General features: G+C 37.7%; 3 protein-coding genes and 1 non-coding gene across 4 annotated transcripts; 3 read left to right on the top strand and 1 right to left on the bottom strand.

Moving 5' to 3' along the window:
- Nucleotides 1–253: 253 nt before the first annotated feature.
- Nucleotides 254–2,650, top strand: LOC105179525 (leucine-rich repeat receptor-like protein kinase PXC1). The gene is made up of 2 exons (XM_011103177.2): nucleotides 254–1,687; nucleotides 1,777–2,650. Exons 1-2 carry the CDS (start codon nucleotides 313–315, stop codon nucleotides 2,451–2,453), a joined length of 2,052 nt encoding a protein of 683 aa, XP_011101479.1. The 5' UTR covers nucleotides 254–312; the 3' UTR covers nucleotides 2,454–2,650.
- Nucleotides 2,651–3,952: 1,302 nt separating this feature from the next.
- On the bottom strand, nucleotides 3,953–8,157 carry LOC105179524 (uridylate kinase). The gene is made up of 7 exons (XM_011103176.2): nucleotides 7,240–8,157; nucleotides 6,580–6,739; nucleotides 5,513–5,566; nucleotides 5,333–5,424; nucleotides 4,644–4,879; nucleotides 4,390–4,560; nucleotides 3,953–4,295 (listed from the first exon to the last, which is right to left on the bottom strand). The coding sequence occupies exons 1-7, from the start codon at nucleotides 7,863–7,865 to the stop codon at nucleotides 4,198–4,200; spliced, it is 1,437 nt and encodes a 478-aa protein (XP_011101478.1). The 5' UTR covers nucleotides 7,866–8,157; the 3' UTR covers nucleotides 3,953–4,197.
- Nucleotides 8,158–10,770: 2,613 nt separating this feature from the next.
- On the top strand, nucleotides 10,771–16,566 carry LOC105179523 (pyruvate kinase 1, cytosolic). Its single transcript, XM_011103175.2, has 16 exons — nucleotides 10,771–11,039; nucleotides 11,178–11,293; nucleotides 11,374–11,464; nucleotides 11,682–11,837; nucleotides 12,245–12,322; nucleotides 12,748–12,879; nucleotides 13,372–13,452; nucleotides 13,560–13,631; nucleotides 13,754–13,843; nucleotides 14,254–14,398; nucleotides 14,638–14,726; nucleotides 14,927–15,022; nucleotides 15,152–15,219; nucleotides 15,316–15,415; nucleotides 15,812–15,871; nucleotides 16,042–16,566. Exons 1-16 carry the CDS (start codon nucleotides 10,971–10,973, stop codon nucleotides 16,192–16,194), a joined length of 1,596 nt encoding a protein of 531 aa, XP_011101477.1. The 5' UTR covers nucleotides 10,771–10,970; the 3' UTR covers nucleotides 16,195–16,566.
- Nucleotides 16,567–17,254: 688 nt separating this feature from the next.
- On the top strand, nucleotides 17,255–17,327 carry TRNAR-UCU. Its single transcript has one exon. It is a non-coding gene; the product is annotated as a tRNA-Arg (tRNA).
- The last annotated feature ends 2 nt before the right edge of the window (nucleotides 17,328–17,329 follow it).

Below are 17,329 nucleotides of genomic sequence, written 5' to 3'. Positions count from 1 at the left end.
AAAAATTGATAGATTTTTTTAAAAAATAAAAAATGATATGTAATCTCACTATCACAAAATATTGTTTATATACTAATTATAAGATAAATATTATTATATATTAAAATAAATTATATATCAAGTGCAATAAATCTATCAGTTCAAAAAAAATAATTAATTATATGATAAATTTGATATACGTGCTGTGTGATTGATTTAATTCGGTCATTTTAGATCGAATTTGGTTAATAATTTTGAGTTTCGTTTGATATTTTCCTTTACAACTTTAAAAAACTTAACCCCCATCTCTCTATCTCATGCACTTCCCGCTCTATGCTCCCACCCACAACAATGACAATGGACCTCTGCTTCTCCTTTCTCCTCTTTTCCACAACTTCTCTACTTCTTGCTGCCCTCTCTCCCTCCTCCGCCACCAATGACACCGCAGCCCTCTCCCTTTTCCGATCTCAAACCGACCTCCACGGCGCACTCCTCTCCAATTGGACAACCGCCGCCGCTTCCACTGCCTGCACAGCCAATTGGGTCGGCGTTAACTGCACCAACAACCGTGTCACAGCCGTCTCCCTCCCCTCCCTCAGCCTCCGAGGTCCCATTGATGCCCTCTCCTCACTAGACCAGCTCCGCTTCCTCGACCTCCGCGGCAACCGCCTCAACGGCACCCTTGCTCCCATCACACAATGTCTCAACCTCAAGCTTGTTTACCTTTCCGACAACGATTTTTCTGGGGAAATACCGCCGGAGTTGTCCTCCCTCCACCGCCTCCTCCGCCTCAATCTCTCCAACAACAACCTTCGCGGCCCAATTCCCACTCAGCTCTCCAACCTGTCACGCTTGCTCACTCTTCAGCTCCAAAATAATGAACTCTCCGGGACAATTCCTGACTTTCTCGGTTCGCTTCCACAGCTCAAAGAATTGAATTTATCAAACAATGAGCTATACGGGCTGCTTCCAAAGAGCTTACTATCGCGGTACGGCGTAAGTAGCTTTTCCGGCAATGAAGGGCTGTGCGAGAATAGCCCTTTCACCAACTGTACAAACGCCGGCGGTCGGCAGCCATCATCGTCTTCTCAAACTGTACCTTCAAATCCCAGTTCTCTTCCTTCATCATCAACTGCTTCAACTGAAGAACCATCAAGCAAGCATCATAAAAGGCTGAGCAACGGAGCAATAGTTGCTATAGTGGTGGTGAATTCTGTGCTATTATTGGTGATTGCGTCGTTTATGGTGGCGTACTATTGCGGCAAGAACTCGAGGGACGCAAGTTCAATGGCGGAGAGCGAGGGTGGGAAAAGGAGCAGCCATTCAAGCGAAAAGAGAGTTTACGCGAACAATGGAGGTGGAGATAGTGATGGAACTAACGCTACTGACAAGAGCAAATTAGTGTTTTTCGACAGGAAAAAGCAGTTTGAACTGGAGGATTTGCTCCGGGCATCAGCGGAGATGCTTGGGAAAGGGAGTTTGGGGACTGTTTACAAGGCTGTTCTTGACGATGGAAGCACCGTAGCTGTGAAAAGGCTCAAAGATGCAAATCCTTGTGCCAGGAAAGAATTTGAGCAGTACATGGATGTGGTTGGGAAGCTTAAGCATCCAAATGTAGTTAGATTCAGAGCTTATTACTATGCAAGAGAAGAGAAGTTGCTCATTTATGATTATCTGCCTAATGGCAGCTTACATTCACTTCTTCATGGTACGAAATAAAAAACATTGACTTTTACTCAAACAGAAAACTCTGTTTTTATTTTTCTAACTTAATTTTGTTTTTCTTGATGGTGATAGGTAGCAGAGGACCTGGAAGAATCCCATTGGATTGGACTACAAGAATCAGCTTGATACTCGGTGCTGCTCGAGGGCTTGCAAGAATTCACGAGGAGTACGCAGGTTCAAGAATTCCTCATGGAAATGTGAAATCATCCAACGTATTGCTCGACAAAAATGGGATAGCTTGCATTTCTGATTTCGGGTTGTCACTGCTTCTGAACCCTGTCCACGCCATAGCTAGATTGGGAGGGTACAGGGCTCCGGAGCAGGCAGAAATCAAGAGACTCTCACAGAAGGCTGATGTTTACAGCTTTGGAGTTGTGTTGCTTGAAGTGCTCACCGGCAGGTCCACGTCTCACTATCCTTCATCGGGTGGGCGTCGGGCGGAAGAGGAGGAACAGGCAGTGGACCTGCCGAAATGGGTCCGGTCTGTGGTGAGAGATGAGTGGACAGCTGAAGTGTTTGATCAAGAACTGTTGAGGTACAAGAACATTGAGGAAGAGCTGGTGTCTATGCTGCATGTGGCAATGGCCTGTGTGGTGCCGCAGCCTGAGAAAAGGCCTACTATGGGTGAAGTTGTGAGAATGATAGAGGAGATAAGGGTGGAGCAGTCGCCACTGGGGGAAGAGTACTATGACGAATCGCGCAATTCGCTCTCGCCCTCCATGGCCACTACTGAAGATGGATTGGCCTGAATTGTGTGCTGTTCCACCGTTTGGTGCAGAATTTGCAGTGTCTCGTTGCAAATTGGTGGTGGTGATTAGTTCTTTCCTCGAGGAGATGGAGATTATTTCTTCCCTGTAATATTGTGGCTAGTATTCTTGTGTATCATTGCATTGTGCATCTTGATTATTCATGAGAAAAGTTCGTCAATATGCAGCAGCATTAATCATTTTCAGGATTCTATATTCCATTATGATTGCTAATTGCTATGAAACGTAAAGAGAGTGACCAATCATATAAAAACATATAATTATATTTTTATGCGAATATGCAACCTCGTCCGTATAAAAATTTTCTTCACATTAGATGGCAATAGTACAAAATGAATATGATCTTGATTTTCAATTGACTTGATATGGAAATGGAAGTAAAAGCGAGGTTGGAAGCATCAACAAAACAAGAACAAGCTTTAACCAACTTCTCATTAATGCTAATTGTGTACATAATTACCGGACAAGTTCTGAAGAGAATAAAGGTTGTAACATCATCATCATGGGCTGTCAAACAGTGGCAATGTTGAAACCTTTGACAGGCTTTTGCGTGATTTCAGCTACTTAACGATTTCAAAGCAATCTTGTTGACGTTGGTCATAGTACAAACATGCACACCCGCTTGTCCGAAGTGAGCCAGTAGGGTGGCTAGCTATCAGGTTGTCATAGTTATTCATATAGCTACATTTAGTGGTTATAAGCAATGTTTTCAGAACAAATCAGGAGCTAAAATTGGGTAAATTATCAGTTCGTTGGTCTGATTAATTGAATCAAATTTTAAAAATTGATTCACCTAGATCCTATTATATACATACATATAAATCAATTAATTGATCAAAAAGAAGAAAAAAAGTAAAAACAAACTTAACATAAATATATAATCCAATTCAACATAATTAATACATAATCTCAATATAAGTATTGACTAAATAGACAAATAATTAAATAAAGATAATCAAATATGCTATAATTCTATAAAACCATTAAACCTTTTGCCTTTTAATCTCCAGCGATTCCATACATATGAACCGGTCCGAACACATGTACCGTTCTGATTCTAAAAACATTGGTTATAAGAGTCTATACTAATAATTATTTGCTTTATTTATTGTGTTCTTATTCAAATTTTTGATCTAGAAGAATACAATTTTTTCACTATAAATTACATTACTTTGAATTTTGTGTTTACCCATTGTCATTTACATTATTATTTAAGTAAATTACAATGGGCTCCTCTAAGATTTACTATAGTTATAAATATCTCATCGTTTGAAAAATTACAAATATCCTCTTTGAAAATTAATAGTCGTCTAATAAATATCCTGCTATAATAGATTATTACGAGAAAGTATTTATTAAGTGACCATTAATTTTAGAAGGTATTTATAATTTTTCAAACAACAAAGGAAAAATTATAATTATAGTAAATCTCATAATATCCAATTGTAATTTACCCTATTGTTGAACAAAATCCAGGATCCAAAGACAGGATTAATTTAGTGTAAGATTAGGAGCTTTTACTGATTAAGAGGGAACTCATTCTCACATGGTTTCTTTATGGCACTACACAAACATTTCCAACTTGTACATATTGTACAAACAGCTACAACTTCTAAATGCTCTTGGCAAATTCACCCCTTTTGCCAGAGATGATATGATAGCTAGCACCAATTACATAGAATAAGAAATTCAATAGTCATGTGTATCGTGAAGCCAAATTCAAGTATCAACTCACCGGACCTGTCTGATCAATCAGTATTCCAACCCTTTCTCCACATAATGCCCTTGATATATTTCCAGGCTCGTGAAGATTGAAAATGCCAACTGCAGAGTATGATTCTCCAGTTTAATGAGAGGGGCTATATAGATTACCCATCAGGGACAAAAGATCAGAATAGGATATGCAAATTTTAAAGACCTGGAATCCCGTTCTCCTCGCAGAATGTCACAGCCATCATGTCCATCGGAAACGTGCCCCGGGAAGCCAACTCCCTAAAGGAAATATGTTCCGCTGCTATGCTGTTGTTTCTGGAGTCACAAACATAGATACCATCGACATTTGTTCCTTTCAGGACAGCATCAGCATGAACTGGGAAAGATCGAGGTGTTATCTTATCTATGAGACAGGGAAGAAACCATGGAATAATGGGATATCATAAATCAAGGTCATACTCTCCGACGCTCGAAGGGCTGCAGCTGTATCTGTGGAGAAGAGTGGATTCCCTGTTCCGGCTCCTATACCACCAAAAATTACAACTCTTCCCTTTTCAAGATGCCGAATGGCTCGTTGCCTACTGTAAGGCTCGGCAACTTCTGGCATAGAAAATGCACTCTGCACACGTGTCTGCACGCCCAATTTCTCCAAAGCAGACTGCAGTAGTATGGAATTCATCACAGTTGCCATCATTCTGGTTTGGAATATCATTGCCGAATCAGTGCATGAATGAGAAGGGATTCAACTAATTTGCTAGCAAATATGAAGGATATATGGAAGTTTCAGGACATCTTAAATCATCAACTAAGTGCTTATCAAATCCAGTATTTACTATTTGTTCTTTTGCCAGCCTAATATCGCACAAATAGCAAGAATATACCAAGTGTCTTATTTTAGCTTATGAAGACAACTTCATTCAGACCTTCAATGCAACTGAAAATGAAGTGCTGAAGAGCATAGACAAAAGTGAGGAAATCAAGAAACTAAACCTGCAAATATTCAAAAGAAATATAAATATATGCATTAAAGAGGGCATGTAAAACTGAAGGCCTTTGTGGCAGCACATACTCTATAGGAAATGACGAAAAGATTACAGAAATTCTAACAAAACCGAGAAATAAGGCTAACCTAGAGTTAAGACACTAACCCAATCTGATAGGCGGTACACCTATCCAAACCAGTTGATGTAACCCATGTGTCTCCACAAAAGAAGTTGCGGCCACCAACAACTATAGCCACCTAAGACAAAAATTTCAAGATTGCATGACCAAGCAATTTTGAAAATAGAGAATCCCGAGGTGCTAATGAGAAGTTTGTTAGGTAATACCTCAACACCAACATTGCATGCTAATGATACTTCTCTTGCAATCAGCATCGCCACCTATGGTATAAGAAAATGAAAAGTAATCAAACAAACAGATCATACAGAGAAAAAAGATAAAGCCATGTGATCCTGAATCCCCAACAAACTTACTACCAAAAGTCAAGAAATGAACAACCTCTATTGAGAATCCTTTCAACCAAAGTATTTATTATGTTCAAGTTCTTCATAATCAGAATCCAGAACAAGGATCCCCAAGAATGCAATTCATCCCAAATTACTCTATGAAATTTTCCTTGAAGTTCTGTTTTATGGTTAAATATTCAGAATCACCGCACCAGTACATAACATCTGCCCATCAAGTTTAACAATTGATTAGCCAAATACAGATACGAGTCAAGTTACTGCATTAATCCTTCAAGTTGAATGAACAACAAAACGTATTTACATGGTTATCAACTCCACCCATGTAAAACACCATCAGAAATAACTTGTCCGCACAATTGTGATGCCCAATTATGAAAGGAAGTTCAAACATTCCTCCCAACCCATATTCTTACATTCATAACCCAGTCTACTGTTCAGAACCAAATAACTAAAATCCAGAAAGTTTTCAAAAACACATTTTTTCAATTTTAAATTAGCTTGTATACAGTATTAGCAAAGGTTCAAATTTAGGCCCTTTCTTAAAGAAGAAGCGGGTCAACTTGATAACCACTGAGATAAAAATCATAACTGAAGGAGACGGAATGAACAACCACACAACGCCCATTAGTCTGTAAGTGCATTTTCATGTTGAGAGAAAGGGATCAGATCAATTTGGATTTGTAGCTAGCAAAGGGGCCCATTTATGTATGCACTGCTGTTGACTTTTTCAATCATGCACAAGACATCCTCAAATGTCAATCCCAAGCATATAGATCACCATACCCTTTTATCATAATAAGATGACTTCAAGATAGCTTAGATCATACCTTGCTCAATTATAACATTACTCATGATGCATAGCTTCATCAGATAACAGGTTAAATTTACACGATTATCAAAAATGAAAAGTGGAGTAAGAAATAAACCTTTGGATCAATATTATTAGGATCAACACTATTAGGAGCACTTCCAGCTAGAGCAGCTCCACTAATTTTGAACACAACCCTTCGCCACCTAAGGTTATTTGATGGTTTGGACTTCACGCTATTAATTTGACCACCAGGACTATTGGTTATTGTTCCCAATCTGCCCAAAAACAAGTCCACCGTGAGGAAACAAAAGAAAGAATTCATAAAAGAATTGGAGCATCACAAAGCCAAAAAAGTTATGGGCATCAACTTCACATTCTCCAGTTCATTTCACCAAAACATTTCCCCAAATTTGCCAGCTTAACAAAACCCTGGCTCTTTGCCTCATCAAGTATACTCTACAATTGTTGTGTGCACTTTAAACTCTGCAAACTCCCAGCTGATCAGAGCTTAAACTATGCCTATTGTGCACTACTAAAAACCTCACAACAATTTTCCTCTAATTTGTACTTGCATCACAAAAACAGAGTACAATTTTTTATAAGAAATAACTATAAACTGTATATAATCGACAACAGCTATCAACGAGGAAAAGAAAAAAGGAAGCAACATCACCAAGCAAAGCAGCAGAAAAATGATGTTAATATTTGTTGCATTTTCCTCTATTATCAAAATTTGACACCAGCAGTTAGTCTTCAGAGCCTTTTGGATATATACCTCTTGGACTGCCTAGTCGAGTAGGACACCCCGCCACCAGCGGAGGACTTCTCCTCCTCAGCCGCAGCTTTAGCGGCAAGAGAATTACCGACGATCTGCTCCATCTGCTTGAACCAGGGCCAGTGGCTCGCAGATACGCCGCCGTTGCTTAATCGATGCCTTTCCAACTTATACCGCTTCTTCAAATTGTCCACCTTGTTCTTACACTGCTCCACGCTCTTGGTCTGATTTTCGCACCTCTCACTCACCATCGCCGCCACCTCTTCCCAATCCCTACCCCTCAAATTCCCCCTATTCAACTGCATAAACTTCTCGCTGTACGCCTCCAGCAAACACGCAATCGCCGTGTCACTCCACTCTTCCCTATCCTTCCTGTAGTCTCCGCTCCCACCAGAGCCGGGCAATCTGCTCCTCTTCGATGTACCCAAGTGGATTTCATCTCGATCGGCCAGGCGCTTCCCCGATAAGGTATTCGGGTCGGGCTCGGAGTCGAAGGGGTCTGAATCATGGTCGTAAGGGTTGATTTGATACGGCGGGGTTTGGGTGGTGGTTGCGGTGGATGGTTGGGCGGAGTTAGGGTTTTGGTGGTCGTCGAGGAGGGAAAAGTCGTCGTCACACGAGGCCATGGACGGCGTCAAGTTGACGGAAACGGAGAGGAGTAGACGGACGTGAAAAGAAGACGTTTAGGGATGGCGCCGTTAAGGAAATTGGAGTTGGGGAAAATCTGCAGGGGGAGGCGTTACATTCGTGACGAGTCCGTTAGGTAGGCACGTGGTGAGGGGTCACGTGAGTGGGGCCGTTTTTACGTTACAAATTAAGTACCGGACTCATTTTGCAATAACGGATCATAAAGAAGGCGAAAATGAAATAGCAAAAACTGCAATTTGCCCCTCATATTATTATCAACCACAAGAATGCTCCTCTTAAACTCTTTGCATACTTCATACCCTCCCTTCTTCTCTAAAAAACTTTTTTTGAGTCGAACTGAATTTTCCATTCTATATTTTGGAGTCCATGCCGAGGTGTGGTGATTTACTATCATATTTTTTATTTTATCAATTTTTATTTCAATTGTAAAATTGTTTGGGTAGGTCTTAAATATAATTTTTTTTGATATCTTGATTAATATTAAATGCAGTAACCAAGACCAACTATGATATGTCGAGTCTGATGGTTCTTAATACTAATAATGTCAGCAAATTAAATTTTACTCGAATCGATCTAAATATAAAATAAGCGACTTATTATAATATTTTGGTCATGTGATAAGACTTTATATATGATCTTTGCATCATATTTCATAAAAAGGTGTATTATGGTCCTTTTCCATACTTATTGAACAATATTGAGTTAATTCTCCTGTAAATTCACATTTAAGGATGGCATTTGAACTCGAAAAATTGGGGCCACAACTCGGACGCACTCCAATTGGTGGCACGATTGGCGTTGGTTTTGGCGGGTTTGGGTTTATTGGGTTGGGAACTGATCGAGTCTGCAGGTTTTGTATCTAACTGATTCATATTTCATATATTTGTAATAATTTATTATTCATATGTAATACATCATTAATAAAAAAAAATTATGATATATGTAAATCCTTAAACAATAAGAAATGTAAAAAATAAAAAATATAGTTGAATGTATTATTTGTAGATCATAAAACGATATTAATTAAATGAGAAAATTAATAATTTATTAATTAAAGAACATACAAAACTTCAAAAACCTCTTTCCTCTCCTCAACCTTAAATCTCGACAGAATTAAGGATTTGAAGAAAAGATAAAACTTGAGACAATTTGATTTTTTCTATTTAATTTTGAGAATGACTATCAATTTGTATTGAGGCATGCAAGTGAAGTTTTATGTTTTCTAAGACAAACACACTCCAAATTATTGGGGTCGGATCTCAAATTCAGACAAACCCACTCCAAATCAGCATCATTGCCATTCCTATTCACACCACTTGATGATGTAATAGGATTTTAATTGGGAAATTGAGCATTTGTTTGCATCAAGTGCAAAACTCATAAGCATGTTGGGGTTGCTGTTATACTGGAATACGATGTTAAGTATGGTTGTCTCTTTATCTTGAATCACAATGATGCATTGCGAAAATTGATATTTTTTTAAGGAAAACAAGTAAAAATGAGGGTGGAGTAGTAATTTTGATTTTAGTAGTTTAGAAAATTAAATAATTATTTTTTATTTAAAAAGATATTTATAATTTATAAAATAATTAAAAAAAATCAAAAATCCTGGAGGGCGACCGTAATTACTCTTTAAAAGCCCTAATTTTGAAGGTGGGAAAGGGAAACAGCCCATAGGATAGAAGGGGGAAGGGTTCTGGAGGGCGGGGCCAGAACTGAAATACACGTGGTCTTTTCCCGGCAGGATCATCCGCGTCAACTCCACCACGCCGCCGCCGCCGCCCGCAGCCTCATATTTATATTCAATTCAATACCGTACACATCAATACCGACATTCTTTGCCTGATTAATTAACTTTACCCTACACACTTCCAATTAAATATCTCATTCTTACTTCACTTTACTCTATCAAATTTCTTATTGTCCAACTCACAAAACTCAAAACTCTTTTATTTTTATTATTATTATTAGATTAGAGTAGGTGGGATTTTATGGAAAAATGGATCTTTTTTTGCATCATTTTTATCATGTGCTAGTATATGGACGTAGGTAAGTCTTCTAAATTAATTTTAAATAAAAAGTTTTAGCGGTTTATAAGTCTCAATATCTCATATTCTTAATAATGTTTGTGAAGCACATTCAAAATTAAAACGACTAATATTTCACGCAACAGAGTATCTATAGATAGCAAGCTGCATTATATATAACTTGAAAAACTAATTAGTGATATAGATAGTGAGTATTTAATGGGACTTACGACTCGAATGATATCATATTGTATAAGGTATTATCTACTTTGACTTTGTATGAATTTTACGATTTTATCTTAAAAAGATATTTTGATAGAACGAGAATATCTTAGGACTTATAAACTGATCAAAATCATCATTTATGACTAACATTAGACATTTACATTAATAAGTATTATATGTATTTTAATACACACTTAATTATATATATATAGTATATTATTGAGTTAAATTTATCTAAAAATAATTGAATGACTCGCCCATAATTTCAAAACCACGTGTTTATATTTAACTCAAATTTTGCCACCACTAATTGTGCATGGTCAAACTTAATATTGACAAAAACTTTTATTATTTTTACCCTTATTTCTATTTCAATTTAATAAAAAATATCATTGTTAATTAACAATACCATCCTTTCATTTGTTTAATATCTTCTTTTATTCATTTTTTCGAATTTTATTTTCATGGAAAAGTAATCAAAATCTGGAAACATATAAAAAAATCCGGGTTTCCACCCGACCCGAAAGACAAAAAGGTAAGGGGGAAGTTTTTTGTTTTCTTGGGGAAAAAGAAAGGGTGCCCGGACCCGAAGTCCGAAGCACTGCCCCTACTGCCCACCTGTTTTCCTCAAAACAAACCTTAAACAAATCAAGAAAATACTCCTTCTTCAGAGAAGCAAAGGACAGTTGTCCCTCCTCTCTTCTTCTATTTCTGTGTTCAAACTGTGGACCTGAATCAGAAACCGAGAATAAAGCCATACGATTCTTCCTCTCTGCTAAGTATTCCATTTCTCGTTCGAGTTTTCACACAGATAATTGAAGCCAAGGAAAAATGCATTCAAATCACTTGCTGCTGGAGGAGCCAATCAGGATGGCTACCATTCTGGAGCCATCCAAAGGGGTCGGATTTTCTTTTATTTTCTTTGATTTTTTTTTTTGGTTGAAGTTTCGTTTTTGTAGAGATCTGTTTTTTCGTATGATGTTCGTGTCTGCATGGAAAATTTGGTTTTAGTGAGTGATCTGGTGTTTGTGGGTGCAGAGTTTCTTCCCTGCAATGACGAAGATCGTGGGGACGCTGGGCCCGCGCTCGCGATCTGTCGAGGTTATTTCTGCTTGTCAACTTATTCAAGTTCTTGCCTTTGTTTCTGTCTTGTTGTTTGCTTTTTGTCTTCGTGGGGCTCTCATTTTTTTTTCCTTTCCTTTTTTGGTTTATTTTTTAACGGGACAGTGGCAAGATTTGATTTTTCATGGGGTGATGCGACATATCATCAGGAGACACTAGAGAATCTGAAGGCTGCTAATAAGAGCAATAAGAAACTATGTGCTGTAAGTGATATTGATTTTATACAGTTCTATTTCTTTTTCATTAATTCCGCGGCTTTAACTGTTTTTAGTCGTTTAAATATCCGTGTTTCTGATTTTGGAACTAATTTTTACGGTGGGACAATGAGATGAACTCGTACAGGGCTTTCTGTTGCTTCAGTGTTCCGTATGAATGAATCGTCCAACAATGTTTGACCTCAACGCATGTTGGTTTATCCAGGTTATGCTAGATACCGTGGGCGCCGAGTTACGGGTTGTCAATAAAAGTGAAAAAGCTATAACCCTGAAGGCAGATGAGAAGGTTGTTCTAACACCTGATCAAGGTCAAGAAGCATCGTCGGAGATTTTGCCAATCAACTTCGCGGGACTGGCCAAGGTTCTCTATATAATTTGGCTTCTATCTTTACTCTTGATTGCCTAAAAGTATGCCATTTTCTATTCATTCTTCCAAAATTTCTGATTCCTAATGCCAGTTGTCTAACTCATTTGATTTTTTTTTTTGTTTATCCATGATTAGCATTATTTACTATTGATCTAATTTGTGTAGGCTGCTGTTATATTTTCAGCAACTCTCACAAGTATTTTCCTTGCCTCGTCCATGTATAAAATGTATCTTGTAATAATGACAGTTGGCTGTTTTGCCTCTCTTTTGTTGGATAATGAAGCTCGTTCCTAATTATGACCAGTACTTGGATTTTTTTCTCCTTTGGAGTGCCTAGATTTGGCTGCCTTTTGTTTCAATTTTTGCCTATTGTACTTTCTAATAAAGCTTATTATTTGCAGGCTGTGAAGAAGGGAGACACCATTTTTGTTGGCCAATACCTATTCACAGGAAGTGAAACCACTTCTGTTTGGCTAGAGGTATGAGGTGGAGTTTTTAATTCAACGTGTGTCTTTTTGTAGTTTCTTAGTCTTTTCAACTTATCAATTGTTCACGCTTTCTTGATTTCTTCTTTTTCTTTTCAATTAGCATGCATGCATGCTTGTGAGTGTTTCCTTTTGAATTTTTTGGAGCATTTTCTTGGTTGAATAGTAAATGTCCTCTGCTGCTTGTACGTAGACTTTTTATCTTGCCTCAGTTGTAAATAAACTATCTGTTATTTGGTTCTTCTATATATTCTTTTTCTTCTGCATCCTTCTTTAACCCATTGTAGTGTGGAAACATTCCCTTGGGATCAAAGAGAAAATGATCATTACTACTGAATTTCTGGATTTTGCCTTAGGATGAATGAACCATCACTTATGTTTAATTTATTTCATTCCATGAACTGAGATTTAACTGGCAGGTAGATGAAGTAAAAGGTGATGATGTGGTTTGCATTATCAAGAATTCTGCAACCTTAGCTGGAGCACTATTTACATTGCATGCTTCTCAAATTCGGATTGATCTGCCTACTCTATCTGATAAGGACAAGCAGGTCAGTGGTGGCAAATATTTGTGATGGGTACATGTGTGCTTTCTTTGTCTGAGGCATCCATTGAAGACTTTTTAGGGTCTTATTAATGGACTTAGCAAAATATAATCAATCATTGTATCTCTGGTTGGATCATTAGGAAGTTTTCTTTTTAACAGCAAAAGAACTTGTAGATACACAGAAAAGGTGAAAAAGTAACTAGTTTATACTAATAAATGGTTCTCCGCTAAGTTAGACTATTTCCTGCTGTAACATCCTTCCTTGCTCAATCCTAGACCTCATGCTGTTTTCCTTTATCATACATATTGGTGAATTTTGTTTGATATTACAATTCTTGTGCCTAGTGACATTCACGAGCATAGATTAAGATTCTTTTATGGTTAGTTGAAAGCTTAAACAGCAGTTCTTTTGTCCTTTATATCTCTTTGTTCCTGTCTTGACCTATTCCTTTTATTGGGTAAATTGCTATAGCTTGAATGTACCACTTGTCTACAGGTTATCAGCTCGTGGGGAGCTCAGAATAAAATTGATTTCCTGTCATTGTCATATACACGTCATGCGGAGGATGTTCGTGAGGTAAAACAACAAAGATGTTTTTATTTCTTTATATTGTGAGTGTGCACTTTCTATGCTTTTTTCAACTCATTTGGATACCTAGGCTCTGATGGTTTTGCTTCATGCAGGCTCGTGACTGTCTATCCAAGCTTGGTGGTTTAAGTCAGACCCAAATCTTTGCTAAAATTGAAAACGTAGAGGTGAATAGTACTCCTGTAATTAATTAAAGAAGGGATTTACCTTACTTTTCTACAAGAGGTTGAGTATGGGCTAGATGAGCTACTTGTGAAATTAACAGCTTACTTTGGCACCATATTTCCAGGGTTTGACCCATTTTGATGAGATCCTACAAGAGGCTGATGGAATCATCCTCTCACGCGGAAACCTTGGCATAGATCTTCCACCTGAGAAGGTTAGTTGTTGTGATGCTTTCTAATGGAAGCAAAATGAGTTGTCAATGCTGAATTCTATTCTATAGTCGCCGCGGTTATCATTTTAGATGCATTGGTACCAGCTTATGCTATCCACACGCACAGTCTCACACAGAAAATATCTTGTTTATGTAGCTAGGATTCTGTATGATATTTCAAGTTTCTGAAATGATTGCTGGTTTAAACCTAGTTCCATTTAGAACTCTGATATATCCTTCTCATTTTTAGGAAATAGTCGGGTGTATATTTGTCGGTGTATCTTTCTATTGCAGACACTGTACTGTTAATCCTTAATTATAAGTTGATGAAATTGCTTGCTCCTTCCAACATAAGAGAGGTCAAGTACATGTGGCTCAAGCATAATACATGTTGCTTTGTTCTATATTTGCAGGTTTTCTTGTTTCAGAAGTCTGCTATTTACAAATGTAACATGGCTGGAAAGCCAGCAGTGGTGACTCGTGTTGTTGATAGTATGACTGACAATCTCAGGCCTACTCGTGCAGAGGCAACTGATGTCGCTAATGCTGTTTTGGATGGTCAGTCACCGCCTCAAATTCTTACAACGAAAGTGGCTATGTACTTTTGTGAAATTTAATACCTTTGTATCATTAGCTTTTCTTTAAGTGCTTGATGTGTATTATAGGTTTGTTCACGGGTATAAGTTAAGATGGGATGTCTTCATATCTGTATTTGTAGTTCAATTTATTCTCCAGTCCTTGCTTTCTTTGTTATTGCTTAATCCCTACAAAGCTGGTACCTCATCACTATGTTTCAGGATGCGACGCAATTCTTCTTGGGGCTGAGACCTTACGTGGATTATACCCTGTTGAAACTATTTCCACTGTTGGCAAAATTTGTGCCGAGGTAAGTTGTCTTTATAATACCTGAGGATTATTTTCTAGAGTTTTCCTTTCCTGTCCATGTTAGTTGGGGTGTGAGAGGAGGGTGAGTTGAACAGCTTCAATTATGAGTTGCCAGTTTATGCGACCGCAAGCCTGTTGGTTCTTTTTATATATTCAGGTGCTGTAATGAAGCATAACTGCCATTTCCATATTGGTTCACAGGCAGAGAAGGTCTTCAATCAAGACCAGTACTTCAAGAGGACTGTAAAATTTGTAGGCCAGCCCATGAGCCACCTGGAATCTATTGCTTCCTCTGCGGTATGTTCCAAGAAAAAAATAGAAAGCATAGGAGAAAAAGAAATAAGGAAAATCAACCCGACGAGAACTTCTATTATTGTCCAGTTCTCTCCATTCTACCTTTCTTTAAACGATAACCTTTTTCTTTAGGTTCGAGCGGCCATCAAAGTGAAGGCATCTGTCATCATATGTTTTACCTCATCAGGAAGAGCAGCTAGGTATAGTATTACTTCATAGTGTGTTTGAAGTGATATCTTGAAGTATTTGCTAATACATTTTGGCATATATCCAAACGTTTCTTGCTAAATACACAGATTGATCGCTAAGTATAGGCCAACAATGCCTGTTTTATCTGTGGTCATCCCTCGGCTCACTACAAATCAATTGAGGTGGAGTTTCAGTGGTGCATTTGAGGTATATACTTCGACCATAATCTGTGATGATACTCTATAATAAAAATCGTTTGATCCTAATCTGCTGAGTCCATTTCATAAACAATGACAGGATAGCTTTTATATTAATGACACATTAGGCACTAATTTCATGGTATGCCGTACAGAAGCATACTTCCCCTGTTTGTTATATGATCTGGATTCTACTGTTATATACTAATAGCCAGGGCAGAAAGATTATGCTCATTGTTAATGCTTTAATACGATCTATTTGTCCATTATAATCTTGGAGCTAGTGGACTATTTAACTGTTGCTCGGAGCATAGTTCTCCTTTTTCGTCTCTCTCATTGCTGGTGATCAATGCCTTTAAGTTTGTTGTCCTCCGACGAGCTTATGGTTCTTTTCTTTAATGTTTAGGCAAGGCAATCGCTCGTAGTACGTGGTCTCTTCCCCTTGCTTGCTGATCCTCGACATCCAGTAAGTTCTTAATATTATGCCACTTAATTGCCATCTCATATTTACAAGAAGGGTTCTCTTAACATTGAACACCTCTCTGTTTCCTAAATAAACCACCTGTTTCGACATGGGTGGGGACCGTCTTAGGAGCCTTTTCCTTGGCAATAAACTTACTGTCTCAAATCTTACAGGCTGCATCCACAAATCCAACCCACGAGTCAGTTCTTAACGTTGCTCTTGATCATGGAAAAGCCTCTGGAGTCATCAAGTCTCATGATCGAGTAGTTGTCTGCCAGAAAGTTGGAGACGCAGCTGTAGTGAAGATTATCGAGCTTGAAGATTGATAACTTAAGCCGATACATCTTTAACACGCATTACCCTCCTTTTTTTTCCTTTCCTTTTTGGGTGGTAGTGCGATCAACAATCATATTAGGCGTTGCCTTAAATTTTGATGGTAATTTTTGGTCATACGATGCGTTTTACGTTTAGATCAAATATACATCGGGGTATTCTTGATGGGAATTTTGCTCTTGTGCAAAGCTCTCCATAACCCCAGCAATTTTTCTGTTGCGGCTGACCGATGTAGCAACAGTTCGGAGATACTAATATGTAATTTTGAAGCTGCATATGCAGAACCATGAAACTGTGGCTGTTTGCTGTTCATTCTAGCAAAGCAACTAACTTATATACCAACACATGACATGATATGATGTATATGTTGGTAGTATTTATTTATTTATTTATAAGGGTAAAAAGATAATTTTTTCCGTGCAAGCCACATAATAAACACATAAATCCTATCATATTATAAAACTCAAAAATTCCTTTTTCAAGACTTAATTTCGCCCTGTGAGCAATTGTGTTGAGTGTAAAATTCTCATTTCTATCATTCTACTCCAATTTGAATCTATTGCCCCTATGGTTGGGGTAAACACTATCCTCCCTTTGTTAATCTTTAGACTTTGTTTACTTTGCGAAATTGGATTGAATTGGTGGTCTAATTACCTTGAATAAGTTATCATAGTATTGCTCGTCTAATAACTAATGAGCCCAAGTTGGTAGCTGAGTCGAAACACATGAAAAGATCAAATTGTTCAAATTTTGTGCTTTTATTTTTCTTTCATATATAATAAAAAAGAGGCTAATATGATCATTTTACCATTACAACTTGATTTATCAATCAAAATAAATACTTTGTTAAATGTAATCTCACTGATGCAACCTAGTTCAGTAAATGACTATATCTAATTGTGGATTTTTTTTTATCATACAATTAATTTTGTTTTTATCCTAACTTCCAATTATCCTATACAACAAAGAAAACTTCAATGTTTTTTTATCATGTAATTAATTTTGGTTCTTGGATGACTGTAAAATTTTAAGTACGTCAACCATAATCAAGAAGCGCCCATGGCCTAATGGATAAGGCGTCTGACTTCTAATCAGGCGATTGTGGGTTCGAGTCCCACTGGGCCCATG

Source organism: Sesamum indicum, unplaced genomic scaffold (genome assembly GCF_000512975.1).
Source record: "Sesamum indicum cultivar Zhongzhi No. 13 unplaced genomic scaffold, S_indicum_v1.0 scaffold00165, whole genome shotgun sequence".
Classification (NCBI taxonomy): Eukaryota; Viridiplantae; Streptophyta; class Magnoliopsida; order Lamiales; family Pedaliaceae; genus Sesamum; species Sesamum indicum.
The sequence above is the reverse complement of the archived record's forward strand: the minus strand, read 5'-3'. Positions and strand labels throughout refer to the sequence as shown.

Bases quoted from the DNA above. Each gene is read 5' to 3' on its own strand.
- LOC105179525 (XM_011103177.2), top strand. From the start codon at position 313: ATGCTCCCACCCACAACAATGACAATGGACCTCTGCTTCTCCTTTCTC. The intron at 1,688-1,776 runs GTACGAAATAAA...TGATGGTGATAG, and splicing joins CTTACATTCACTTCTTCATG to GTAGCAGAGGACCTGGAAGA.
- LOC105179524 (XM_011103176.2), bottom strand. From the start codon at position 7,865: ATGGCCTCGTGTGACGACGACTTTTCCCTCCTCGACGACCACCAAAAC. The intron at 6,740-7,239 runs GTATATATCCAA...GTTTTTGGGCAG, and splicing joins TCGACTAGGCAGTCCAAGAG to ATTGGGAACAATAACCAATA. The intron at 4,880-5,332 runs GTTAGTGTCTTA...ATTCCAAACCAG, and splicing joins TGTACCGCCTATCAGATTGG to AATGATGGCAACTGTGATGA.
- LOC105179523 (XM_011103175.2), top strand. From the start codon at position 10,971: ATGCATTCAAATCACTTGCTGCTGGAGGAGCCAATCAGGATGGCTACC. The intron at 13,844-14,253 runs GTTAGTTGTTGT...CTATATTTGCAG, and splicing joins TAGATCTTCCACCTGAGAAG to GTTTTCTTGTTTCAGAAGTC. The intron at 15,220-15,315 runs GTATAGTATTAC...CTAAATACACAG, and splicing joins TCATCAGGAAGAGCAGCTAG to ATTGATCGCTAAGTATAGGC.